This window comes from Pan paniscus, chromosome 19, assembly GCF_029289425.2.
Source record: "Pan paniscus chromosome 19, NHGRI_mPanPan1-v2.0_pri, whole genome shotgun sequence".
NCBI lineage: Eukaryota > Metazoa > Chordata > Mammalia > Primates > Hominidae > Pan > Pan paniscus.
The window spans coordinates 74,377,146-74,405,122 of NC_073268.2; the positions used below are offsets into that span (position 1 = coordinate 74,377,146).

At 44.5% G+C, this 27,977-nt stretch overlaps 2 protein-coding genes across 7 annotated transcripts in view; one reads left to right on the top strand and one right to left on the bottom strand.

Annotated features, from left to right (window-relative positions):
• Window positions 1-97: 97 nt before the first annotated feature.
• On the bottom strand, window positions 98-14,028 carry MKS1 (MKS transition zone complex subunit 1). 3 transcript variants are annotated; one of them, XM_003817388.4, is made up of 18 exons: window positions 13,822-14,028; window positions 13,288-13,397; window positions 11,335-11,405; window positions 10,757-10,912; window positions 9,409-9,506; window positions 8,927-9,055; window positions 8,433-8,537; window positions 7,654-7,762; window positions 7,050-7,106; window positions 5,656-5,698; window positions 5,335-5,400; window positions 3,185-3,255; window positions 2,777-2,846; window positions 2,566-2,673; window positions 1,757-1,890; window positions 1,132-1,214; window positions 949-1,046; window positions 98-836 (listed from the first exon to the last, which is right to left on the bottom strand). In XM_003817388.4, exons 1-18 carry the CDS (start codon window positions 13,899-13,901, stop codon window positions 745-747), a joined length of 1,680 nt encoding a protein of 559 aa, XP_003817436.1. In that variant the 5' UTR covers window positions 13,902-14,028; the 3' UTR covers window positions 98-744. The 3 variants fall into 3 exon arrangements, with proteins under 3 accessions (XP_003817436.1, XP_008968837.1, XP_024781886.1); XM_008970589.4 differs by lacking the exon at window positions 1,132-1,214 and having other exon boundaries at window positions 13,822-13,955; XM_024926118.3 differs by lacking the exons at window positions 98-836; window positions 1,132-1,214; window positions 1,757-1,890.
• LPO (lactoperoxidase) overlaps window positions 11,618-27,977 on the top strand; it is a 52,229-nt gene continuing 35,869 nt past the window's right edge. For 2 of the 4 annotated variants that reach the window (XM_055101613.2, XM_034942552.3), the window contains exon 1: window positions 11,618-13,485. In XM_055101613.2, the coding sequence (XP_054957588.1) occupies window positions 13,446-13,485 (40 nt within the window). In that variant the 5' untranslated portion in view covers window positions 11,618-13,445. Of the gene's footprint in view, window positions 13,486-14,012; window positions 14,731-27,977 lie in introns of those variants that run through there. The other 2 variants (XM_055101614.2, XM_055101615.2) reach the window with 1 other exon arrangement.

The window sequence follows — 27,977 nt, forward strand, 5'->3', positions numbered from 1 at the left end:
AGTAAAGGGGAAGGGCAGACATGGTAGGGGCCCCGACATTAAGAACACCCTAGCCATACCAGCAACCTGAGCAGACAAAGAGCCAACAGAACATCAGTCAAAATAAAAGGGGTTTATGTAACAAAAAACAAACAAACAAACAAACAAAAAAACACAGTAAAAGATACCACCCAGCTAGCAGAAAGGACTCAGCACTGCCTTCAGCCTTCACTTACTCAGAAATAACTCATATCTCAACCTCAGCAAGCCCCAAGCAGTAGAATGAGGCTTCCCTGGAAAGAGGCTGAGACTCACAGGCTGGGGATTTAAGACCCTCTCACCGTCCACCTTCCTTCTTTCTTTGGTCTTGGAAGACGAAAGGCTCCATTTTTAAAGGGTGGAGAACAGCAGATCCCTGCATCCCCCTGCTACTGTGAGACAAGCCAGAAAAGTGAGTCAAGGCCAGACTCACTATGGGGTCACCCCAAACAGCTTCAGATCAAAAAGCCTGCCTTGCTGTGATGCCCATTGACAGTGGCTGCAAATATAAAGGGGGGGCCACAGGGTCTCTGGCTTTATTTCCACAGGGTAGGGAGAAGAGCCTGCAGAAGGCTAGGCAGAGGGGCCAGCCGGGAATTTCCCAGCTCTTCTGGTTCTCAGCAGACCAACGTGGTCTCTAATCAGAAAGACGAAGAGGCAGGAGAGCACTGGCCTCAGATATTCCCCATCTTGTCCTCTTGCACTGTAGGCCAGGGCTGCTGTGAGCTAGGAGACCAGGGTTCCAGAGTGGCTCACTAGGTCCTGCGGGAGGCTTTCCCGGGCCTCCTGCATGCGGCGCCGGGCTCGACGGAAGGCCTCTGTAAGGAAAGGAGATATGCTATTTGGCTGCCATATGGTATTTCTCTCTGCACTGCAGAGAGAAACAGGCCCATGCTGACCTGGGGTGGCCAGATGGGGGAGGGGACATACCTAGCACATTGTGAATGGAACTCTGCTGGCTGAACCCTTCCAGACGGTCCAACACACTCCGCATCCTTTTCCGAAGGGAGCTCGATTCCATGAAGGCCCTGCAGGGAGGCCAGCCACATGGTTACGGCTGTTCTCCACCCCTCAGGGCTAAGGTGCCCTGAGGCAGAGGGCCAGGTCACTCACCTGGACTGCTGCAGACAGTGCAAGCGGAAGGTGACAGTGCCTGTGGTCTCTGTGCGGAGTCCAAAGCGGCTCAGGCGTTCCCCCTGTGGCATGCCATTGGGACAGCCTCAGGTTTCTGCTGTCTCTAGACACCCCCGCACCATGCTGGCCTCGCCCCCATTCTTATTCCCATTCTTGGGAAGCGCAGTTCTGTTGGGGAAACCTTATTCCATCACCCAGACTCTATTACCTCAAGGCTAATACTGGGCTATTGGGCTCCCCCAACTAAACCAGGGAACATTCCAACCTCATTTGAGAAGCGGCGGTCTTATATGCTTACTGTGAATCCTCCCCACATCTGATTACTGAGGCCTTCAGTGACGGGGGAAAGAGCCAGTTATTCTGATGGGAACCAGGGGAAATCTCTAATTATACTATTTTCCAGAGACCTCCTACAATAGCAGTGTAGATATTGGAACCTGATTCAAAATGTGGTCATGACTTCCAGCTTAAGCCACAGGAAGGAAGGGGTTAATACTGAAGCAATGCACAACTAAGGGGTCTTGACCCAGATCCCACCTCCTACAGAACAGAAGGACAGGACCATAAGTTCTCAGCGTGAAGTCACTCCAAAGACAAAAGTCACCTTGAAGGATCCTGGTATCCGCACGTAGGAGAGGTCCTCCAGTTCCAGAGAACCGCCAATGAAAAACCTTCTCAGCTCAGCCACCGTGCCAAGCTCCACAGGTCTCCACGTGGAGACTGTCAGGGTGTGTGAGCCTGCGCAAGGGAAGAGAAGACTGGGGCCAGGTCCAGAAAGGGCATGTGGCCCCTCACTGACTCCCCAGCAATGACACAGGCCTAGACTCAGCTAAAACACCTGGTCTGGTGATGACCTGGCCTCTGGTGAAGGTTATCATGGTTACCCATAGCACCTGTATGGAAATCAATCAGGGAGAAATTCAAATTTCCGCTCTGCCAGTTATTACCTGCATACCCAGGACAGGTTTCTTAACCTCTCTGAAGCTCATTCTCCTCATCTAGTAAAATGGAAATAATACCACCTGCACCTCACAGAGTGGCTGGGAGAATTAAGTGAGAAGTATGGCACAATGCCTGGCACACAGTAAAAGACAGATGCTTTTATTCCAAACCGAATGCTGATTCATTCAATACACATATGCTATGAGCCAATTTTGCCATACAGCCTCTCACCCTGAGTCCAATCAGAGGAGCATGAAGCACATGGAGAGACTGTCAGGAAGTCAGTGCCAAGGCCACGTCATTGTCGCTAATGGAGGGGGGCAGAAAGTCCTCAGAGGAACAGGAACTCTTTCAAGCCAAACATTTCCAATTCCCAATTATCTCCACCCCTCACCAGAAGCATTCGAGTGTTAGTCTTGTTCTTAGGGCCTAGGGCATGTGGGCCACAGAAGGGCGGAGACGAGCGGTTACCTGGAGTGGCAGGCAGCACCACAGCCCCATAGCCTTCCACACGGTACCTCTGCCAGAAGTCCAGCGAGAGGACCTCACAGTAGAGCACAGGCCACTCCGGGAGTGCATCTGGGAGCAAAGAGAGAAGCGGCCAGGTCACAGGCGGCCTTCACCAAGAGACAGCACTGCTTGAGGGGAACCAAGGCCCAGGATCAACTGCTGAGCTACTCACCAGAAGATTCATCCTCATGGAGGAAGAAGGCTTCAAACGTGAATGGGTAGGAGAAGTGAGCCACCTTGTCCTATAAAAAGGAGTGTCATAGGGTGGGCAAGGCCTCCCTTGGAATCTGTTCTCCTTGTGGCCAATGACAAGGTTATCTTCACAAGGGAAAAAGAAAAATTATCACCCAGGTGGGAAATAGGAGTCTGAGATGCAAAAGGACACCCAAATACAAGCTGCTGCCATGCTCAAAAAGACAGAGAGGATCTCCGGACCAGGTGGCCCTGTAGAACCCACACACAAGTCACCCAACTCTGGAATCCTCCCCAGGGCGCACAGCACTTGGCCTGATAAAACCTCAAATGCCATCCCAGGAGCAGATCTCATTCCCTTCCAGATACCCGCTCTCATTCTCCATACCATTCCCAGGGACTTGGTGGTGCAGGTCTGTGTTACTCCTGAGAGCTGCTGGAATGCTGGGCTTGACCAGTCTGAAAGCCAAAGACCAAATATAGTAAGCTCACCTGGGAGGAAAGCAAGTCGTTCAGAAAAAGACAGTTTCTTTTTTCTTTTCTTTTTTTTTTTTTTTTTGTATTTATTGATCATTCTTGGGTGTTTCTCGGAGAGGGGGATGTGGCAGGGTCATAGGATAATAGTGGAGAGAAGGTCAGCAGATAAACACGTGAACAAAGGTCTCTGGTTCTCCTAGGCAGAGGTCCCTGCGGCCTTCCGCAGTGTTTGTGTCCCTGGGTACTTGAGATTAGGGAGTGGTGATGACTCTTAAGGAGCATGCTGCCTTCAAGCACCTGTTTAACAAAGCACATCTTGCACCGCCCTTAATCCATTTAACCTTGAGTTGACACAGCACATGTTTCAGAGAGCACGGGGTTGGGGGTAAGGTTATAGATTAACAGCATCCCAAGGCAGAAGAATTTTTCTTAGTACAGAACAAAATGGAGTCTCCTATGTCTACTTCTTTCTACACAGACACAGTAACAATCTGATCTCTCTTTCTTTTCCCCACATTTCCCCCTTTTCTTTTCGACAAAACCGCCATCGTCATCATGGCCCATTCTCGATGGTTGCTGTCTCTTCGGAGCTGTTGGGTACACCTCCCAGATGGGGCGGCCGGGCAGAGGCGCTCCTCACTTCCCAGACGGGGCGGACAGTTTCTTTATTCATTTATTCACACAATCAATCATTCATTTACCATTTACTGAGTGCCTGCTATGTGCTAGTATATCTTAGGGGTATCTTGGTAACTAGATAGAAAAGATCCCCATCTTTCATGGAGCTGACATTCTGGGGGAAGCAGGGAGACAGATAAAAACCAAACCAACAAGAGACTATTGGGTAGTGATGAGTGCTATACTAAAAACAAAACGGGGAAGGGACTGAGTGATTGGGAGGCTCATTTAGACTGGGTGGTAAGAGAAGGCCTCTCAGAGGTGACACAGGCTGAGACCTAAACTCAAAAGAACCAGCCATGCTAAGATATGGCACAAAGGGTTTCAGACAAAGGAAACGGCCCTTAAAAGGCTACAAGGTGGGAATGAACCTGGCTGGGAAGAATGACTGGAAGGTTGTATGGAAGAGATAGGCAGGGGCCAGCTCATTCAGGGTATCAAGTTTACATTTTACTCTAAGTGGGAGGGGAAGCTGTTGGGGTTTTCAGCTCAAAAGGGACATAACTTGTTTACATTTTTTAAAGCTCAACTTGGCTTTGGTGTCTGTGGCAAATCAACTGCAAATGGGAGCAAGGCAGGAAGCAGAGGGATAAGTCAGAAGTTGAATGCACTGGCCTAGACAAGAGATGGTGGTGGCTTGGTGTAGGGTGCTGGAGAGAACAAATAGGTTCACAACAGCTTTTGAAGACAGAACGGACAGGAACTGTTGACAGATTGGCTGGCTATAGGGAGCTAGGGAAAGTGAGGGATCAAGGATGTTCCCTAGGTTTTTGGCATCAACAACTCAGTAGATGACACTGCCATTCTGTTAGGATGGGGAAGACCAGAGAGGAGAGGTTTGAGGGAAGAGGAGGAATCAAGAGTTCTTTTTGGTCATGTTAGACAGAAATGACAAAAGAGGTAACTGGATATGAGTCTGGAGTCCAGGGAAAAGTTTAAGGCTAGAGGCAGAAACCTGGGAGTCTGAGACGTATCGATGGTATTTAAGCCATAGGATGGATGACGTCGCCCAGGAAGACTGCAGACAGAGAGTAACAGAAGGCCTTGGCTTAGCTGTGGGTACTCTCACGGTTTAAGATCAACAGAAGGGAAGGCATCACCCAAGAAGGATGAGGGGCCACCAGTGAGATAGGAGAGAGAAGTGTGGAGCCAGAAGCCAGAGAAGTGTGTCATGCAGCACAGTGGGCTCTGGAAAATGCTTCAGGAAGGTCAAGCGAGGTGAAAGCAGGGAAGTCTCCACTGGGTTTGGTAAAGTGGATGTGATCTATGACCTTGAAAAGAACAGTAACAGTTTCAGCAGAGGAGTGGGAAAGGAAGCCTGACCAAATGCCTCTAGATCTGTCTGAATGGGTATAAAAGGAGAGACTTAAGAATATTACTTACGAGCAGTTGGCAATTCTACAAAGAAGTGGACGTAGAGATTGTCATACTCATAGCCTTGGGCTGAAACTACGAGAGAAAACAGGAAGCTATTTTAGCTTTTTCTCCTACCACCCTTAGCATCCAACCCAATCCTGAGGGGCCTACACACCCTGAAAGCAAGTCTTTTGAGGGCCAGGAACCCTCTGCGTTTCCAGGAAAGACTCACCACTGAGTTTCCCAAGTACAGCAGACAAGGCCTCTACCAGAGTGGAGGAGACTATTCACAGCTCCATCTAGGCACGTGCCTAAGCATCAAGAGATCTATGCTAGCAAGACACTTACCGACCTCTCCATTTACAAAGAGCCGGAGGGCACCTGGGACAGTCTAAGGTGAAGAGAAGTAGGAAAGGATCAGCAGGACTGGAGGGAATTGGCACTTCTCCTCCAGCCCCATCTACAAATCTGCAGACGACCTGCCACTAGGGGTCAGGCCCTGGGTGTCACTACTGCACTTTCTCCCCACCCTGACACTTCTCCACAGATCTGTTTCCTTCATTCCTAAGATTCACAATGTAGGGGGAAAGTACATAATTTAAATGGCAGTGAGGACAATGCACTATGGGAAATTATTCAAGCAACAGCAACTGTCCTGTGGTGTGCAATGGGAAGCCAGAACGCCCTCTTCCCTTTAGATGGCTGAGGTCAAGAAACCAGGGAGTTTTCTTAATTATTTGTGCATGTCTTATCTAACTTTTAAATACTGAATATCTGTTGCTTATGCAATATGGAAATAGTGAAGGTTAATTTTTCAGAGAAAGAGAGGGAGACCAGGAAGTAATTCTATCCTTGTTTCCAGGTCTAGAGATGGAACTCTTAGAATGAGAAAAGACAAAGAAGAGCACAACAGAATAGCTGAACTAAACCACTTTCTTTTTTTTTCAGACAGGGTCTTGATCTGTTGTCCAGGCTGGAATGCAGTGGTGTGATCATAGCTCAATGCAAACTCAAACTTCTAGGCTCAAGCAATCCTGCTGCCTCAGCATCATGAGTAGCTGGGACTACAGGTATGTATCACCATGCCTTGCTAAATTTTTTTTTTTTTTTTGTAGGGATGTGGTCTCACTATGTTGCCCAGGCTGGTCTCAAACTCCTGGCTTCAAGTGATCCTCCCACCTCGGCCTCACAAAGTGCTGGGATTATAGTCATGCGCCACCGCATCAGGCCTATATTTTTTAAGAGCCAAAATATGTGACAAACAGAAATGGCACCCCTGCCTCTCTATGGGGTATTTTGAAAAAATATCCACATGAAAGGTGAAGAAGACATTTTTCATCCTTATATTTATTTTTTAAATTAATTATAAAGTAATACCTAAATACATTACAACTGATAAAAATTCAAAGCTACCTAAGTTTAGGGAATAAAAAGCAAAAATCCCTGATATATCCCTCTCACCACCCACTACCCATCTACCACATCTAATCCCACCCTCCCCAGAGAAAGCCACCCACAGCGTGTGCATAGCCTTTCAGACCTTTTTCTCGGCATTAACGGTTCTCTATCAACATGCAATGTTGCAAAACACATAACAAGGACTATATGTGCTATTCTTTGACTTCCTTTTCACACTGTAGAGTATACCTTTGGGCCTTTAAGAGAGGTAGTGTAACTCATCCACAGTCAGAATGCTCCGGCTAAACACAGCTCACAGTGCTGCAGGAAGCCAAGCTACTCACCATCTCAAAGTCGGTGCCTACAAGGCTGCTGAGATACTCCTTGTGCCGGCCATAAAGCTGAGGAAACAAACCAAACCAAAACTCAAGATGCAACCCAAGCTAGACCAAAGTTCAGTTCTGAATGGGAAGAAGAAAAGCAATAGTGGGAAGGGTCAGCAAGAGCTGGAGGCGTAAGCACCTGACTCACCGCCATTTTACCGTGAAGCAGAGGCCCTGGAGTCAGCTGGTCTGGGGCGGAATCCTGACTCTCGCCCTTACAAGCTATGCCACCTTGGGCAGACTACTTAGCTCCTCAATCTCGGTTTCCCCACTTATAAGGTGGTAATAAGTGTTCACCTCAAAGGGTTGTTGTAAAGACTAAAGGAAATAAGGTATGTAAAGTACCTAGCACAGAACATGGTAAATGCTCAAATAAATGGTTATTGTTATTATTATAATATGATCAAAAACTTCTGTCTGATATGTCAGCAATGCTGCCTAAGTCAGAAGGGGCCATGAAGGGCAAGGCTTTTCCCGAGCAACTGCTGACATCAAGTTCAGAAATGGTCTCAGCTCCAGGCACTGAGGCTCATCCCTTCGATACTTGGAATGAACTCGCGCTTACATCCTTGAACACTCGCCGTTCCCGCTCCTCCTCCTCCGGCTGTGCGTGGGGGGAAACATTGTCGATCGTATATTTCCACAGCTCCTGCTTCTCTCCCTCCGTCTCAATCCTGTAAGGTCAAAACCACAGAAAGGAGCAACTCTAATAATGAGAGATGGGCCCTGGGATAGCTCCCAGCCCAGGGATGAGCGATCAGGGACCATACACCTCACTGAAGTATATGATGATAAAAGTGGCTGTATTGACGACCAGGAGAGAGAAACAAAAGGGTAAAGCAGAGAGGGCACCAGACTAGACTCAGAAAGTATAGGTTCTGGGCCCATTTCTGGCTTGAAGTTACAGTCAAACTGTAAGGCACAACATTCCTGCCACCCAGTTCTCTCACCTGAAAAATGGACAGGTTGGGCCAGATAATTTCTAATTTACATTTCTGTCATTTCCAAGATACAGAGATGAGGAACAGTCAGCCCACAGGAAAAGCCTGGCTGAGTTCACCCCACTCTGTTCTGGTCAGGTCCTACATTCAGCAGCACAGAGAATCACTGTCATTTAACTGTACCACTGAAGTGATCCCTTTCAAATTGGTGCAGTTGCACATTTTCTGAGAAAGGAGTCCCTGGTTTTCTAAGGCCCTATGACTTGGAACAGAATACGAACCATTGCCTGGGAATGTAAAAGAACAGATGAAGGACTTTCTGACAGTCTAGTTGACTAGGGACAAAAAGTGCAACCAAGGGAAGGAATGCCAGTCTCCACTACCCCTTTCTTCCTCTCCTCACCTGTAGGGTCCTTTGAGGCCCGTGAAGTCAGGCTTTACTGTGATCACACCATTGCTATCCACCTTCAGAGTACACAGGACATGTTCATACTTCTTATAGCCAAGCCTAGAAATCAGGAAAACACCAAGGTTGAGGTCAATGGTCCTCCAGGGAAACAAGAAGAGATACTGAGCCCACTGCAGGGGAGAGAACAGAGGCTATAGGGAGAGCTGTCATGGTAAAACTTTCTTCCAAGTACAACTAAGAAAAAAAAGGAAGAAAAAGTCCCTTCCTCTCCTATAACCCAGGATGATAACAGGAAGGGGATAGCTGGTGAGAGGAGAAGAAGATGAGGATCTGAGCTGGCAGTGAGAAGCTTCACTCATAACTAAGAAGAGAAGGAAGAAAAAGTCCCTCCCTCCCCTATAACCTAGGATGATAATAACAGGAAGGGGAGAGCTGGTGAGAGGAGAAAAGGATGAGGCTCTAAGCTGGCAGTGAGAAGCGCCACTCACTTTTTATAGGGCCCCAGGTCTGCCATGATGTGCATTGTCTGAAGAGGGGTGTTAATGACGTGGTTGTTCCTGACGAACTCTTCTGAGGGCTCCCAGGTGACGATGCGTGACTTGAGGATGCCGCCCTCCCTGGGAGACATCACAGAAAGGTCACTTCCCCGGCACACCCCAATGGAGCACCCCAGTGGAGAGCCACTTCAGAATGGGAAGTTTGAGCTAGTGGACATACTGTTTTGTTTTGTTTTTTAAGAGCCAAAATATTTGACAAACAGAAATGACATCCCTTCCCTCTCTCTGAGGCACTTTGGAAAAATGTCCACATGAAGAGTGAGGAAGATATTTTATATTTTTATATTTATTTTTTAAATTAATTACAAAGTAATACTTGAATACTATATATAACCACTGATAAAAATGCAAAACTACCCAACTTTAGGAAATAAAAAGTAAAAGCTTGACCCCCATCCCATGCCCGCACTCACATCCCTCGCCTGTCCTGCCGGCGACGCCTGACATTTGCCATTCGCTCGACCAAGAATGAAGGCACCTCGCTGGCTGCAGTGGTCATTCTCTGACAGTGCTGGGAAAAGCAAGCAGCCCTGTGTACGCCATCTGCTCAGGGCCACATGGAGCCAAGGACCTGAAGGGAAGTCTTCCTCCTGAAACCTCATCCAGGACCTGAACCCCGCAGGTTCTGCCACCTCACAATTATACATGCTAACGGAGGGAGCAGTGGCCAAACAACCCAAAGAAGATTTCTACCACATCATGGTTTGCCTTCGGATTTTAAAAAGGAGTTATTTATGTTAATATTAAAATCAGTCTGCATTCTCTGAGCACAAACCAACAAAAAGTTGGGTTAGTGTGCTTGGTAGATGTTGAAGTTAACAAGGTGGTTAGAAAATGCCAAATGGGATACAAGCATTTTGTGGGAAATCCTCACATGGTAACTGAGCACTAACTGCATTTTCATTTGCTTTTCCAAAACAGACAACCCAAATTTTATTTAATTTATATTATTTTTTTAAGAGACAGGGTCTCACCCAGGCTGCAGTGCAGTGGTGCTATCATAGCTCACTGCAACCTTGAACTCCTTGGCTCAAGTGATCCTCCTGCCTCAGTTTCCCAAGTAGCCGGGACTACAGGTACATGCCACCATGCCCAGCTAATGTTATCAATCCACAGCTCTAATAATGAAAGCATGTCAATCTTTCAAAAACATTTATTGAATACCTGTTCCTTGCAGAGACCTACAGAGTCATAGACAAAAATAAAAAAAATAGGCTCTACCCTCGAGGAGCTTAAAATCTTACTGAGAAGACAAAAGCAACTGAAATGCAGTGACTGAAGAAAATGTAAAACAAGGTCACAAGGGTATTTTTGTCATAGGCAAATTGAGGACATAAGCCATTTTCCATAGCTATACTGAATTCCTCTTCAAACCCATATACTCAGAGTTTGGGCTGAATCCCCTGATGAATTTTATCTAGATTGTTCCAGACTCCACCACCTGTCTTTTTTCATGATGCATGGAGGAAGTCAAGCCCAGTGGTTACTTCTCCCAGTATGCACTCTGCAAGCATATAATCAGAGATACTGGCAGCTCCCCCAGGCCCTCTAGCAGGCAGAGAAGGGAGCAGCAGCCTCACCACCTGTAGACTGTGCCCATTCTATTCCAGGCTGGCTGCCAGCAGCAGCAGCTCACAGCAGTTCCTAGACAGGCTACTTGTCTCCCCTTACTAGGCTCTGACATAACACACAGAACTCAGTGAGGCAAAAAAGCTAGAGGAAGCAAAGATGGAAGCTATGAGACCCTAGAAAGAACAATACCTCCTCCAAATTGGTGTATCTATCAGAGTCAGTGTAGGTAAAGATTCGTCGGTTTTTCTTGCCACCCGAATTCTCCAGCTTCAGGATCTCCTGACGGTACTGATAATCCAAAGGACTCTGACAGGCTGTTTCATTTTGGTACAGATCTACTTCAAACTGAGGTTACCATAAGGAAACAGAGATGTGTACATCATTATAATACATCAAACTTTTGCTTCTGTAACTGTTTAATCAAATCAGTTCTACAGAACTGATGCTATCTGACATGTTTTCATAACCAACACTAAACTAATGAATGGCAGGGGAACCAAGAACATTAGAGCTAAAAGGAACCAGACTGATAGTCTAATCCAAGTCTGCTATTACAGATGGCATATAGCCCAGAGATGAAAAGTGCCTCACCCAGAATCATAAAACTGAGTAGTGGCAATCCCTATGTTACAATGCCCTTTAAACACAACAGGGGAAAGTATAAACTGTTACAACCTGTCTGGAAATCACTTTGGCAATATGTATCACCAGCCATGTGGAGGTAGACCAGATGGAATAGACAGAGAAGACAAGAGACACTGGCTCACCTGGCTAAAGAGCTTCTCCTGCCACCCAATCACAATCTCCTCCTCTTCGTCTTCCTCTGGGCGGTGTCCACCTCCAAAGACAACAGAGTGAATCAAATGCTTGAGCCAAACCAGCACCACTTCTTTTTCTGTGGTTGATTATAACCAAAGTCCCTATTCTTATATTTGCCACAAAAACTAGCTGGAATTCAGCAATTTAGTAAGCACTCAACCTAGAGAAATGCTAGAGAGGCTGTATATGAGAGTTAGTATGAGTTGAAACCAAGATTAGAACCCAGGAAGTCTTAGTCATGACTCTAATTTGAATAAAAGAAAATACCCCCCAGAAATTTTTTTTTGTGGGGGATGGAGTCTCACTCTGTCACCCAAGCTGGAGTGCAGTGGCACTGTTTCAGCTCACTGCAAGCTCCTCTTCCTGGGTTCAAGCAATTCTCCTGCCTCAGCCTCCCAAGTAGCTGGGATTACAGGCACACACCACCAACCCAGCTAATTTTTGTATTATCAGTAGAGATGGAGTTTTGCCATGTTAGCCAGGCTGATCTTGAATTCCTGACCTCAGGTGATCCACCTGCCTTGGTCTCCCAAAATGCTGGGATTACAGGCGTAGGCCACGGCGCTCAGCCTGCTCCAGGAAATATCTAATCTAACTGGATATAAGAAACTGAAATTTAGATATAAGCTGAATAGCCAGCCCTTCCTCAGTCCCAACTGTCTGCATTTGCTAGAAAATAACCCTGGCATTTTTATCTTTACTATTTCTAAAGCCATATATGTAGAATCACAAACACTGAAATTTAGGAGACCAAGTGTAAGGAGAGGACAGTGAAGGCAAATAAATGATTTTTTAACAGAGCCAAATCTGGCTGAATGCAGCGACTCATGCCGGTAATCCCAACGTTTTGGGAGGCTAAGGTGGGAGGATCACTTGGGCCCAGGAATTTGAAACCAGCCTGGACAACATAGCAAGACCTTTTCTCTACTAAAACTTTAAAAAAAAAATAAACTGAGTGTGAGCCTGTAGTCCCAGCTAGTTGGGAGGCTGAGGCAGGAGGATGGCTTGAGCCTGGGAGACCAAAGTTTACAGTAAGCTATGATCATACCACTGCACTCCAGCCTGAGCAAAAGAATGAGATTCTGTCTCAAAACAAAACAAAAACAAAAACAAAGAAAACAAATCTAATCTAATACACTCTTGGCTGGCTGAGTATGCCTTTTTCAGAGACACGTTTCACAACCTGTGAGCCCACACTCTTGCCCAGGAACAGCTCTGAACAGAAAGAGAAACAATAAAAGCAAACAGACTAGTGACCTGACAACAACCACTCTGTCCTCTCCTCCTCATTCTTTTGGTTTCCCAGATAAGGAAAACCACAAGAACACAGTTGATCTATATATGCACATCATATGCATATTTTGCAAGCAGTCTCCAGTTTAAAAATTGTTTTTAAAAGTGTTTATATGTGTATTTAGAGTTTGGGGCACGTTTTCTCTTTTAAAAATGCCACAAATAGGCCGGGCGCGGTGGCTCACGCCTGTAATCCCAGCACTTTGGGAGGCCAAGGCGGGCGGATCACGAGGTCAGGAGATCGAGACAATCCTGGCTAACACGGTGAAACCCCGCCTCTACTGAAAATACAAAAAATTAGCCGGGCGTGGTGGCAGGCACCTGTAGTCCCAGCTACTCGGGAGGCTGAGGCAGGAGAATCGCGTGAACCCGGGAGGCGGAGCTTGCAGTGAGCTGAGATAGCGACACTGTACTTCAGCCTGGGGGAAAGAGGAAGACTCTGTCTCAAAAAAAAAAAAAAAAAAAAAAAGCCACAAATAGAATGTAGGTTGCCGGGCAACTCTATAACATATCAGAAGTATAGTATTTGTTATCTCACTACATTTGGCCACAATTCTGATTAGTATCATAATTAGTATTAGATGGCACATCACCACCGTAACACCCACTGGCAGTTGGCTGAGGCCTAAAAGTGGCCAAGTCTATGAGGTCCTTCCCGAGCTCGGCAGCAGGCTGATAATGAAGAAAGTTGCTTGATGTGATTCTTTGCAGGTGGACTCTGTCAAGAAAAGCCCAAAATATTCGTTACCAGACACGCAACCGGGAGATGAACACAAAGCAAGGATGGGGGAAACAAAACAGAGGAGGTAGGGTTGCCAAGGTGTGCTGGGTGCAGACAACGGAGAGGAGGTGGGTGGATGCGCGGTCCTATGGGGAAGAATGAGGGTGAGAGGGTGTACTGGGGGCACAGGGCTTTGAGAAACTGGGAGCAACAAAGACGTGAATGGACTTGGGTAGGTCTGTAAGGGGTTCTTAGAGGCTGTGAGTGGATGGGGGTACGGATAGTGAAAGAAGTGGGGAGCCCAGAGAAGAAGTGGTCGGGATTGTAAGCAGAAAGTGGGGACCTCAGAACACCGAGTTCAGGTTGGAATGATCTAAGGACACAAAAGCATAGGGCCTTGGGGCTGGGGCGGTGCGACTACCGGAGGCGCAAGTTGCGCACGGGGTCCCGGGAGCGATACACTGCCTCCCCGGTGTCAGTGCTCCAGACGGTCTCCGCCATGACAGCTGCGACGCGCCGCGACTGCGCCGGAAAGCGCGCCGCTCTGTTTTCCTGGCAACGGAGACGCTGGATCGGGAGGCGACGTAGGTGCTGCGCGCGCAACCCGCCGTTCCCGTCACGGCGCCACGGTCGCAGTTGGCCACACAGTGCAAGTGCAGCCCAAGCCGAACGCCCAAGAGGGCTCCGGGGTCCTACCGATCACCGCTTACCATGTATGCGAAAAAAGCTCACCGAAAGCCGGACCTCGTGCGCTGTGCGAATGAGGAAACTGGCACAGCCATCAGCCCACTTCATACAGACAGATAGATGCAGAAATGATGACAGGGACCAGGTGGCCTGAGTCTTCGCCCTCTACCTTTTCCACCATGCCACACTGCCTTCCACCCAACGCGTGAAAACTTTGGCCTGAAAATCGGGTGATGTGACTGTAAGAAATGCACCCATTATTCCCAAAGGAGTCAGGGAAGGTGATGGCCCTTAGCCAGACAAGAAAATATATTCTTGGAAGACAAAAAAAGTGTCAGAAGATTTATTAGTCTTTGTGTTGATATTCACTGAGCAAAGAAAGAAAAAACAAGGAAGTCAACAGTAAGGAAGGAAACCATGTTATTATTGAACTGGTTCTTACCTTGTGTATGTTAGTTTTGGATCATTAAGCCACTTTGTTACTGCACTGGCTTCCTGAAAAGCCAAAAAAGTGACATTCACAAGTCATGCTTCATTGTACTAGCAAAGGAAGGACATGCTGTAACCTCACGTCTGGCGTCCCGGCGCTTTGGGAATGTCAACATTTATCAGCCTTGTTCACATCTAGTCCTCCTCCAACAAAGTAAGCAATTGTCCCCTGAACTCGGGAATCTCATGCCAGTTTGATGATTGGGCACTGGAATCTCTGGGTGCCATAGCCACTAGTTGTGTAACACCGACTCACCATAAATAGCACCATTTATTTCGGATCTAGTGCAGCTTGAGCACTTTTGTTTGCATTGTCCCAAATCCTTGTAGAAGCCTCTCAAAAAGGTACTTTTATTCACTTTAAAAGTGAAGTTCGTGAAGGCCAGGGTTTAAAGGACTTGCTAAGCTTGCAAGTGGTAAAAGTACTGGGATTCCAGCCCAAGTTCTTCTGTCTTTTGAAGCCTAACCACCTTCCAGTTTGCCTCACAGCCTCTCACCTACCAATTTATTCCATAAACACACACATTTCCAACCTGGGAAATAATAATTTTAACAGATAAAACAAAAGGCACCTTTCTAGCTCCTAAGAAATTGTCTCTCTAATGTTTCCTTTTAAAATTGTGAGTAGGCAATCTGTGCCACATGCACAACAGCTGATAAAGTGGAGCCTGATTCTAGTTTAATTTTATAACCAAATCTAACTTATAACAAAGTTAATCTGACATAATTATATGCAAAATAGTTTCTATACCACATGTTATGGAAATATAAGCTATTTGTGTAAGCAACCATAATTAGTATTATTTTTATATAGGTAAACTAAGTTTTCATGTTTTGTTTACTGATTTCTATGAATCAGGATCCTTTTATGTTTAAATATTCAGCTTATTGGTCTTAAGTACATTTACCTTGTTTTGCAACCATCATCACCATCCATCGCCACTACTTTCTTATTTTTGAAAATTGAAACTCTGTTCCCATTAAATAGTAACTCCTCATTCCCCTCTTCCAGCCCCTGGCAACTACCATTCTACATTTTCTCTCTATGAAATTTGACTGTTTTAGATACCTAATCCATATTGTAGCATGTGTCAGAATGTCTTTTTTTTTTTTTTTTACTTTAAGTTCCGGAATACATGTACAGAACATGCAGGTTTGTTACATAAGTATACATGTGCCATGGTGGTTTGCTGCACCTATCAACCCATCACCTAGATTTTAAGCCCTGAATGCATTAGTTATTTGTCCTAATGCTCTCCCTCCCCCTGCCCCAGACTTTGCGACAGGCCCTAGTGTGTGGTGTTCCCCTCCCTGCGTCCATGTGTTCTCATTGTTCAACTCCCACTCATGAATGACAACATGCAGTGTTTGGTTTTCTGTTCCTGTGTTAGTTTGCTGAGGATGATGGCTTCCAGCTTCATCCATGTCCCTCCAAAGGACATGATCTCATTCCTTTTTATGGCTGCATAGTATTACATGGTGTATATGTACCACATTTTCTTTATCCAGTCTATCACTGATGGGCGTTTGGGTTGGTACCATATCTTTGACATTGTAACTAGTGCTCCAGTAAACATACGTGTGCATGTGTCTTTATAGTAGACTGGCTTATATTTCTTTGGGTATATACCCAGTAATGAGATTGCTGGGTCAAATGGTATTTCTGGTTCTAGATCCTTGAGGAATCCGCACACTGTCTTCCACAATGGTTGAACTAATTTATATTCCCACCAACAGTGTAAAAGTGTTCCTATTTCTCCACAGCCTCGCCAGCATCTATTGCTTCCTGACATTTTAGTAATTGCCATTCTGACTGGTGTGAGATGGTATCTCATTGTGGTCTTGATTTGCATGAACCAGGATTCTTAAAACTGAGATCCATGAGTGGGATTCAAGAAGTCTATGAATCCTTTCCCTAGAATTCTGAATGGGGGATTTTTCTAGAAAGAGTTCATAGCTTTTATCAGATTCTCAAAGGAGTTTGTACCATGATATCAAGAATGGCTTGGGCCAGACACAGTGGAGTTTAGACCCAGGAGTTTAGACCCACCGGGGCAACATATTTTTTATTTATAAAAAATAAAAAAATTAGCCAGGTTTGGTGGTGCATGCCTGTGGTCCCAGCTACTTGGGAGGCTGAGGTGGGAGGATCACGTGGGCCGAGGAGGTTGAGGCTGCAGTGAACATAATTTAAAAGGAAGAAGTAAAATTGTGTATATCTACATACAATATGAACCTAAACAATCCTAAAGAATCTACAAAAATGCCAGCAGAACTAATAGGGTTATAGAATACAAGGTCAATATACAAAAATCAATGGTATTTCTACATACTAGGAACAAACCATTTGAACTTGAATTTTAAAAATCACAGCCATTTAAAATAACATCCAAAAGCACAAAACATAAAATTAACAAAATATGTGCAAGCCTTGTACACTTAAAATGTCAAAACATTGGTAAGATGAAGACCTGGATAAAGTAGAGTACTATAACATGTCCATGGATTGGAAAAATCTATATCATTAAGGTAATTATCCTCAAGATGATCTAAATCTCAGTAAAAATCCCACCAGGTTTCTTTGTAGAATTGACAAGCTGACTCTTAGCATCTATATGGAAATGCAAAGGAATTACATGGTTAAAAGAATTTTGAAAAAGATCATGCCTGTAATCCCAGCACTTTGGGAGGCTGAGGCGGGTGGATCAAGAGATTAGGAGATTGAAACCATCCTTGCCAACATGGCGAAACCCTGTCTCTACTAAAAATACAAAAATTAACTGGGCGTGGCGGCATGCACCTGTAGTCCCAGCTACTCCAGAGGCTGAGGCAGGAGACCCGCTTGAACCCAGGAGGTGGAGGTTGCAGTGAGCCGAGATCACACCACTGCACACCAGCCTGGCGACACAGCAAGACTGTGTCTCAAAGCAAAAAACAAAAAAAAGAGTCCAAAATAGATCTGTACGTAGATGGCCTATCAATTTTTGACAAAGGTCCCAAGGTAATTCAATGGAGAAAGGACAGCATTTTCAACAAATAATGCTGGAATAATAAATCCATAAGCAAAACAAATACAAAGATGAACAAAATTCAACTCCTTACCCTACACAATTTAATGAAGCAAAATGGATCATAGACCTAAAAAGTAATAGTTACAACAATAAAACTTCTAGACAGAAACATAGGGACAGATCATTGAGATTCTGAGTTGGGTAAATATTTTCTTAGGACTCAAAATGTACAAACTATAGAAGAAAAAATCAATTGTCATCAAAATGCTCAACATCTTTTCTTCGAATGACACTGTCAAGAAAATAAAAAGACAAGACACACTGAAAAATATTTGCAAAACACCTATCTGATAAAGGACTTATATCTAGAATATATAGTCTTACACCTCAGTAATAATAATACAAACAATCTTATTTTTTAAATGGTCAAAAGATTTGAACAACTTACCAGAGAATATACGTGAATGACATTAACCCACGAAAAGATACTTGATATCATTAATCATCAGAACATTACATATTAAAAACACAAAGATACCACAGCACACCTATTACAATGGCTAAGATTTAAAAGTTAGACCATATTAAATGCTAGTGAGGATGTGGAGCAACTGGAACTCTCATAATTACTTATCAGAATGCAAAATAGTACAGCCACTTTGGGAAACTGGAAATTTCTTATAAAGTGAAACATTTACATACCATATGATCCAGCAATCTCACTCCTAAGTATTTACTCAAGAAAAATGACAATATGTGTCCACAAAAAGGCCTGTATGTAAATGTGTATAACAACTTATAATAGTAAAAATGGGAAACAGTCCAAATGTCCATCAATGTGTAAATGTTTAAATAAATTGTGTAATTTGTATAATATTTATACAATGAAATACTACTCCATAATAAAAACAAAGTGACTACTGAACATAAAACCACATGGATGAATCTCAAAATCATTATGCTCAGTGAAAGAAACCAGACATAAAAGACTATATACTGTACAATATATTCAATATGGCATTCTTTAAAAAGGAAAAATTATAGCGATGGAAAATAGATCAGTGGTTGCCAAGGATTGGGTGTGGGGATAGGGATTGAGTATAAAGGGCAGTGTGAGGGAATTTTAGGGGTGATGAGACCGTTCTAAATCTGTGGTGATGCTAAACAACTTGTTGCATTTGTTAAAAACCTACAGAAGTGTATCAGTGAGTGAATTTTACTGTATGTAAATTTTAAGCTATTTACCAGGTTGTGAGGGGTACTTAAAATGGAATGCAGACTATGACAAATGACTCTGTTATAGATGACTCATCTAACCACACCGAAGGGGGTGAGGAAGCAAAGAGCCAACCTAAGTAACTTTGGAAAACTGTTTTGGCTGAAAGCTGAAGGATGAAGACAGAAAGATCTGTCCACAAACACTGTACTCTAGTTGGTAAATTTGTTCCTCAGAGGAGTTGAGTTAGCAATTCTAAAGCTACTTTATGTACGTACTATCACTAAACAAATAAGTAAATATGTGGTAGATGATGAGTACCACTTCTGTGTCTGAGAAGGAAGTTGTAAATAAGGAAAGGGGTGAAGGCAAGAATGGACCCTGTGATGCTGGATCAGAGTTGGAGGTAGCAGTAAAAATTCATGGGTGTTTAAAAATATATGTATAAATACCACTTGGTTGAGTCTTTTTTTTAAGAAATAAATAATAATAATAATAATAAATAGGCCAGGCATGGTGGCTCATGCCTGTAATCCCAGCACTTTGGGAGGCCGAGGCAGGTGGATCACCTGAAGTCAGGAGTTCAAGACCAGCCTGGCCAACATGGCGAAACCCCATCTCTACTAAAAATACAAAAATTAGCCAGGTGTGGGGTACATGCCTGTAATCCCAGCTACTCGGGAGGCTGAGGCACAAGAATCACTTGAACCCAGGAGGTGGAGGTTGCAGTGACCTGAGATCACACCACTGCACTCCAACCTGGGCAAAAGAGCGAGACTCCATCACAAAAAAAAAAAAAAAAAAAAAGAAATTTTAAAAATATATGTAAAAGAGTCAGAAATGTATGTGTGTTTATATATATATATATATATGCATGAGTTAGTATCCACACATGTAACTTCTAGCTCTGTCTACTGAGAGAGCCCAGAAGCAGTCACTCCTCAACAGAAATGAGCATACCTAGTACCCAGACCTTGGTTTCTAAAGACCATTCTCCACTACAAAGGAATCAGGGCTCCTTGGAGAATTCATTGATTCCCAGAGAAGCAGCAAAATGAAACTTCTTAGACACTTCTTAGCTAGGTAACTCCTATCAGCCAAGAACAATCCTGATATGGGTATAGGTATGTGCTGTTAACAGTCAACATACTTAGCAGCTGGCAAAGAAGATCTTGGTAGGACACCAACAGCATCTGCTACAAGTACATTTTGGGGAGGTGACCCCAGGGAACATTGGATGGGAGTGGGGCTAAACTCAGGCCAACTTACTCAGGACACCACAATCATGAGTAACCCTGCCTCTTCCCAGGCCCCTTCCAGGCAGTGTGCCAACAGGTAGAACAGGTGAGACTACATGAGTATTACCATGTTGATATTACCAGAGTCAGTAGGAGAATAAAATAGTTCAGCATTACCCAGGAGCTGAACATCTGAAGCAGGTCGCTTGTATATCCTAGCCAGATCTTAAATGTCTTTTCCAAAGAAACATACTAAGCTTCTGACAACTAATTGCTCTATCTTGAGCAGCCCTGTTTTCCCTACAGTGTCCAACGGGTTAGCTCAGGTCTCCAGTGATGTGTCAAGACTTGGGGCAATAGGAGTGTTCTAAACAGTAGGACACTGATAATATTGGCTCCTATGGCTCCTACTCCTCAAGAAGAGGATTCAATTTTTTAGAAATACAGGGACTTTACAATCCACCTTCCATGCTCCTCCCATTCTTGGTATTCTCCTGGAAATCACAAAGAAATTAATCTCTTCAGCAAATTCTAATAAGCCAGTCTTCTCCTTTTCTTTTTCCAGAACTTTCCACCAACTATGAGATTCTTTCAAGTTTGATCTCATTATAGCCCACTGACTTTTTCCAAATCATCAGTGAGCTTTTGAAAGTATACATTCATATTTACCCAATAATTTTAAGTCAAGATTTTGGCTCTTGTCTCAAAAGAATCATTTGGCTTCAGCTATTAGAACTGAAATTAGGTGGTTCCTTGAAATTGCTTTGAGTGAGAATTCTCAGCAATCCTGTCAGAGACTACAAGATATGGTAGTTAAGAGTTCGTGCCATAATTCATTAATTAATTCACTTAATTTATTCAAAAAAATTTGTGTTTTGATGGTCTTGGAGTATGTAGTATACTAAACAGTCTCTGACCTCATGAAATTTACATTATGGTTGGGGTAGGTAGACAGTAAACAAACAAAAAAGCAAAACATAGTACAATATATGGTGGTCAGTTCCACAAAGAAAAATAAAGCAAGAAAGAATAATGCTATGGTCTGAATGTCTCTTCCAAAACTCATGTTGAAACTTAATCCTCAATGTGGATTAATGAATTAATGAGCTGATGGATTAATGCATTATCATGGGAGGGGAACTGGTGAGAGACCTGAGCTGGTACATGCACACTCAGCCCCTCGCCATGCGATACCCTGCACCACTCTAAGGAGAGTCCTCTCCAGGAAGAAGGCCCTCACCAGAGTGACCCCTCAACCTTAGACTTCTCAGCCTCTAGAACTGTGAGAAAGAAACTCTTTTTCTTTATAAGGATACCCAGTTTCATGCATTCTGTTATAAGCAACAGAAAACAAAGGTAATAAGAATTACAGGAGGAAGGCCAGACACAGTAGCTCACGCCTGTGATCCCAGCACTTTGGGAGGCCCAGGCAAGAGGACTGCTTGAGGCCAAGACCAGCCTAGGCAACATGGCAAGACCTTGTCTCTACACAAACTAAATTAAAAAAATTTAGCCAGGCATGGTGGTGCATGCCTACAGTTGTAGCTACTCAGGAGGCTGAGGTGGGAGTATTGCTTAAGCCCAGGAGTTTAAGGCTGCAGTGAGCTGTGGTCGTGCCACTGCACTCCAGCATGCGTAACAGAGTGAGACCCTGTCTCAAAAAAGCAAAAAAAGAATTGTATAAAAAGAAGAGTTTGATATTTTTTAAAAGGGAAATCTGGAAACACTAACTAAGACTGTGATATTTAAGCAAGTACTCAAAGATGGTGAGGAAATGAGCCATGTGGATATCTGGAGAATGAGCACTTCAGGCAGATGAAACAGCAAATGCAAAGCTGGGTGCTGGGACATGAGTATATTTTGTCTCAACTGTCTTACAACTGATGCAAGATTTTTCTCAGCGCCTTCACTGGACTTAACAGCAGGGGTACCCCCTCTACTCAGCCCACCACGCTCAACCCCTTGCAGGAGGGAGCACTTGAGCGAGTGAATGTGGGGTCCAGCCAGCCACTCCTAGTGCCAACACAAGAGCAACCTCCATGCAGGGCCTGCAGAGGCACCCAGCTAAGGGTGCCCGAAATCCCAAAGGCCCAGAGGGGTTGTTACAGTGCTCCTTTAGTTCCACTGTCCACGGATAGCAGTGTGTTAACAGTTCAGTTGGCCCCTTACCTCATCACGTGGGGAAGCTGCCCTCCACCAGCGAGGGCAAAGGGCCAGTGTGACAACCTTTCTGGGTAAAGTGTCCCAAGCTCTTGTCCAGGGTCCAAGAAAAATGAAGTCACATGGACAGCTGAAGGATAGCAAAGGTGGAGAATTTTAGTGAATGATAAAAATGGCTCAGTGGATAGGGGAACAGGAGAGGCAATGAGAAGGGCAGGTCATCTTCCCCAAAGTCAGGTTGTCTCTTCACAAAGTCAGGAGTCTCCTCTTCTACTGACTGAGCCTGGGGTCTTTATAGGCACAAGATGGGGAGTGCGTGCTGATTGGTCTGTGAGTATGCAAAAAAAGTTAAAGTGAAAACACCACTCAAAGGTGGGCATGACTGTGTAGAAAACCAATTAGGAAAAGCTAGATATATGTGAAATAGGTGAAGGATGGGGATCAATCAGAGGAAAGCACATCAAACAGGAGGACAAGTTCTCAATCCAGTCCAAGGATTTAACTTGTAGCTTGGCTTTCAGGATTTAAATTGTCTTCGACTTGGAGGTGGGTACCCAACCCTGTCTGTCTAGGCATTTGGCTGCCTCCTGTCACTATCATTATATGTGAATAATTAGAATAATTTATATTGTTAAATTAAACCTGTCTCCAAGCTCCCCCTCAGCAGAGCTGATGCGATGTTCAATGTTGTTATTGTGGCCCCTTCTACTTCCTGGACTCAGTGCAGAGTTCCTATGCCCCAGAAAGGGGCCTCCAATCCATGCTGGTCAGTGCTGGGGTGGTCATGCCCCAAGCTCCCAGCTGAGCAGGCTGCTCTCTGCTTACCATGTCCATCTTCCTCCTTGTGACTAACTTGGCCTCCAAAGACCACAGCCTATAGAGTCCAGTCCCAGATATCCATGTGCCACCCTGTCAGAGGTCCATGCAGGAATTCTGCCCCATGCAGGAATGCTGCAAGAGAGCTGAAATTCCCTGTTTCTTGGTCCTGCATCTCCAAGGTAACTACCAATCCCTCCAACCCTATAGGCTTCAGCAACCTACCAGTTTCCTCTCCATTCTCCCTCCTCCCTCCCCGGCCCCCCACCGTACCTCAATTGAGCTCCCTAGCCCTGTGAGCTATGTTTGTTTGTCACTTGTGTTTTTGTTTGTTGTTATTTGTTTGGTTAGTTTGGTCTATTGTTTATTTGCTTGTTTATTTTGTTTTTTCAAAACAAAGGCTTGTTAATCTTCCCAAAGACGAAGAAAATTCTGTCCTCCAGGACACAAAGCTTTAATTGCTCTCTTGAGAGAGGGTGAAGGGAAAGGTATTTTTAGTCTTTGAACGGAAGAAGATTAAGATTTCAATCGCATTAACATCTCTGGAATCCTTTCCCAGCTCTCCACCTCCAGGACCACCAGGCACTACCTCTTTCCAGGATACCATTAGTTCCTACCTTCGTCATTGCAACAGGGTGCCTCCTGACCTTCCTCTCTGCAGTCCTACCCTCCACCTCTTCCCCACCCTAAAGCCAAGTGATCTTTCTACAGCAATAATCTAATGACCCTTAAAATATCTTTGCCAATTAAGGAACAGGCACATGTTCCAATTCAGGCCAGTGAGATGTAAGAAAAAGCTTGCCAGGATTTCTGGGAAAGCTATTCTTTCTCTTCTGTGAGATTCTCTGCCTTCCCCTGCAGGGGGTTGTGTGCCATTTTGCCTGCAAGGGAAGGATGGAGTTGAAGCTGAGAGGAGGTAAAGCCAGGAGAACTGCAGGGTGAAGGAAGCCAGGCCCATTGAAGTAATTCAACCCTGAAGTCAACCCTATCCCTGGATTCTTGTTAGAGGTTTATTTTTTTTCAAATGATCAAAAAATATGGAACAATTATTGGTTGCATAGCAATGTGAATACTTGACAAAACTGAACAGTACACTTAAACATGGTTAAGATGGTAAATTTTATATTATGTGTATTTTACCACAACTAAAAAAAATTACACCAACAACAGCAACACAAATATGGAACAAATCGTATAATCACCATCCATATGCCCAGCATTCAATTTGAAATTTGCCTTGTTAAGCCAATTTGAGCTAGTTTGTTGGTGACCTGGGCCCAGCAAACGCATGCTAAGTAATACGGAATGTGTGCCTGGAAGTAGGCATGCTGCAATTAATAGGCTTATACTTGATGGAATTGGCTGAAGAGATAGGGCTTGCTCATGAGCTAGAAAGTTAGCAATCCTATTTAAGGGATTGTGAAATAGAACTGGTTTCTCTGCCTGTTGAAGTTTAATGTGCAAAAAAAATCACCTGGGGATCTTGTTCAAATGAAGATCCTGATTTGGTGGGAACTGAGAGTCTGCGTTCCTAACAAGCTCCCAGGTGGTGCCACTGCTGCTGAGCCATGGACCACACTTTTGGATAGGAAGGACACTGATGTGTCGGAATGGGGACCACATACTATGCAGGCTGTTGCATTAGGAGGATGGTGGGGAAATTCAGGATATTGGATTGTGTTACCAACTTCTTACAGCCCTCAGTAAGGTTCTACAAGAGACAGGCCCTTAGTTTCACACTGGCCTATGTGAAAACAAGAAAATACATCTCTGTTAAGAGAGGTTCTCTCTTGGCAGGGCACGGTGGCTCATGCCAGCACTTTGGGAGGCCGAGGCAGGTGGATCACAAGGTCAGGAGTTCAAGACCAGCCTGTCCAAGATGGGGAAACCCCGTCTCTACTAAAAATACAAATATTAGCTGGACGCGGTGGCAGTGCCTGTAATCCCAGCTACTCGGGAGGCTGAGGCAGGGGAATTGCTTGAACCCGGGGGCGGAGGTTGCAGTGAGCCAAGGTTGAGCCACTGCACTCCAGCCTGGGTGACAGAGTGAGACTCCATCAAAAAAAAAAAAAAAAAAAAAAGAGGTTCTCTCTGCCTATGAACTGCAATTTAAAAATGGCTGAAATGTGATCACGTGACTATGTCATCTTGGTCAACTTTTTAGAGTCTGCCCATATTTGTAGAATGAATGCATGAATGAGTGAGTGAGCTTGCTATAAGAAAGAGCTAGATAATTAGAGCCTCCCAGCAATGAAGCAGGTTGCCATGTAAATACTGAGCTCCCCAACCCCGGAAGTATTCAAGCAGTGACTTGATGACCATCTGTCAGCTTTAATGTAAATAAATATGACCTGGGGATTTTGTGAAAATGCAGATTCTGATTTGGTACATCTGGGTGGGGCCTGAGATTCTGTATTTCTGAGTAGCTCCCAGAAGATTCCAATGCTATAAGACTTTGGATCATACCTTGAGGAGCAAGGATGTAGTGGGGAATCCTACAGAGGGTAGAAAGTTCAGCTAGATTAGTAGTTTCCAAATCTGCCCGTATGTCAGACTCACCCAGGAGATTTATTAGAAATAGAGGTTCTCCAACTCCAATGCCAGAGCTGGAATTCTGTAGACCAGGAGCAGAGTCTGGATGCCTGTATTTTTCCCAAGCTTTCTACTGATTCAGATGCAACCTTTGGGAATCACTGAACCAGAGGCTTCTGAAATGTTGTTCAAACTCTAAGCTTACTTTTTAAAAGAATCAGACAAATATAAATCAGGATGAGGCAAAGCCAGGCTGACTAAAATCCCCTTGCTATACTTACTTGGCAAATATCACCAGGGTCAAAACACTGCCTTGTTATTTATGAGTCCTAGATCTATGCTTAAATCCATTTCTAGAGAATGTCATATTTCCTATATTTTTGCAGATTGGAATTACATTATGCTCTTAAAGTAGCCCAATTAATGATTTCTTGAACCCCAGCAACTTGTAGTGAAACAACATAATTATGTTAAAAAAGGGAACTTCCACATTAGGTTTCTTGGAGAATGTTTCAAAAGATAAAAATAGCAAGGAAATCTAGGACTGTGTGACACATCGAAAACATCCCACAAACAGGAATCTTCCCAATTGAGTCTGTTAGGTCATGGTCTCTTGCTCTCATTGCAGCTGTGAGCAGGGAATTGCAGATCCCTAATCTGAGGCTGTAAAATTTTATTGCTACAGATTTGATAAGTTCTAGGAGGGCAGAATCTCAGGCAGATTTGATCAATTTCTGTTTTTCTTACCCATTCATCATTTTCTCTTTTGACATGGCCACAAATGGGAGGGTTCATGAAGGTGGGCCAGCACCACGTTTTAGAACTTGGGGCTGGAGGGAGAGGCTGGACTTTTACCCCACTGCAGGGATTAGAAGGGCCAGTTGAATTTGTAGGATGTGAAATCCAGTAAGGACCATGAGTAAATTGCCAGCAGTGGCAGTGCCTCGGGCACTGGATCGAAATTCAGGGCAAAATTTCAGAGTTTCAGAGTTTAGACATGGAAAGCTAACAGTGGGGCCATCACCTCATGGGGGGCCAGGTACTGAAGTCAAAATGGGCCTCCTGAAATCTGTAGCAAGAAGGGAAAAGAGAAAACATGAGTTACTATAAGCAATGCAGGCCGGTTTTCAGCTGTCAGGCTAGGAAATTCTGCTAGGCTTTATTTCAGCAGACGGACATCATCAGCTATGCAGTATCCAGGTCCACAGGGACTTCAGAGAGGTGGGAGCAACTAGCCTAGGTTGCCGAGTTCAAGAGCAGAAACCCTGCCTGGGCCAGCTGTTGTCCTCAGGCTGAAGATGGACTCTTTCACATCCATGTGACCAAAAGAGGGCAAAACTAGAGCTGGCTCCTTGGGGACAGGGTGGTGCCATGGCCCCCATCATCTCCTTTTTTCTTCCCATCAGATAGCAAGCAGCTCATTGGAGAGCCACACAGTCACCAGGACAGAGAGAATGCCCAGCAGCAGAAGCCAAAAAAAGAAACTTTCCCTTTCTGTCTCCTCTGTCTGTGGCGTGCAACCCAGCTATGAGGACGTGGGGTTGAAGCCATTTCCTTTTTCGGTTTCAGCTTCTGACCCTCCTCAGGATTGGAAGTGGCGATTCAGAGGCTGGGAGGGTGAAAGCATGACTTCTCAAGAACCAGCTCGTGCTGAAGTCACTGCTCACCTTCCTGTCTCAGGGATGCTCCTGATGCTAATGACGTCGTGTGAATCATGCTCTACGTGTCTGCATGCCTGAGCCGAGCTTATCCTCATGGCACCCTGTGAGGCAGGCTGCTGCTCCTACTCCCACTCACCAGAAGAGGAAGCCGAGGCTCAGAGACTGAGTAACTCTTGAGGTTACACAGTCATCAGGGCCCTATGAGATTTCCTTCCGACTCCGCTCTGAACTCACTCTCGTAGGCCCAAGCTGGGCGCCTCCCCCAGGGAACACCGTAGTGGCCCAGAAAGCAGAGAGCACAGGTTACATTTGGCTCACATTCTTGGTGTGTCCACTGTAGGTTGCTGTGAAGTAAATTTTAAATTTTTATATAAAAACAAACAGATAATTTCTTGAGTGGGACATAAAAGCATGAATTTGAAAGTTAAAATGTAAGATATTGACCTTTTACTTAATAATAATGTAACAATATTGCTTTATTAACTGTGACAAATGTACCATTGTAAAATAAGATAATCATAATGAAAACTGGGTGTGGAGTGTGCAGGAACTCTGTATTATCTTTGTAATAATATGGTAAATCTAAAATTGTTCTAAAATAAAAATTTTTCTCTTTAAAAAAGTAAGATATCAAATAAATTTTAGAATCTCAGTTTCCTTCAGGGGTACCTGGTCATGATTATCTTTTGTTAGAGGCATATCAGAGGCCATGTTGCTCGCTGAGTAGAAGGACATTCTACAGTGTACGCTTACAGCCTCTTGAAAAG

Coding starts and splice junctions, on each gene's coding strand:
- MKS1 (XM_008970589.4), bottom strand. CDS start 13,901: ATGGCGGAGACCGTCTGGAGCACTGACACCGGGGAGGCAGTGTATCGC. Junction 11,406..13,287: donor TAGGCCTCAGCCAACTGCCA/GTGGGTGTTACG, acceptor TTGTCTTTGGAG/GTGGACACCGCCCAGAGGAA. Junction 1,891..2,565: donor GGTGCTGCCTGCCACTCCAG/GTAACCGCTCGT, acceptor TCCCTTGCGCAG/GCTCACACACCCTGACAGTC.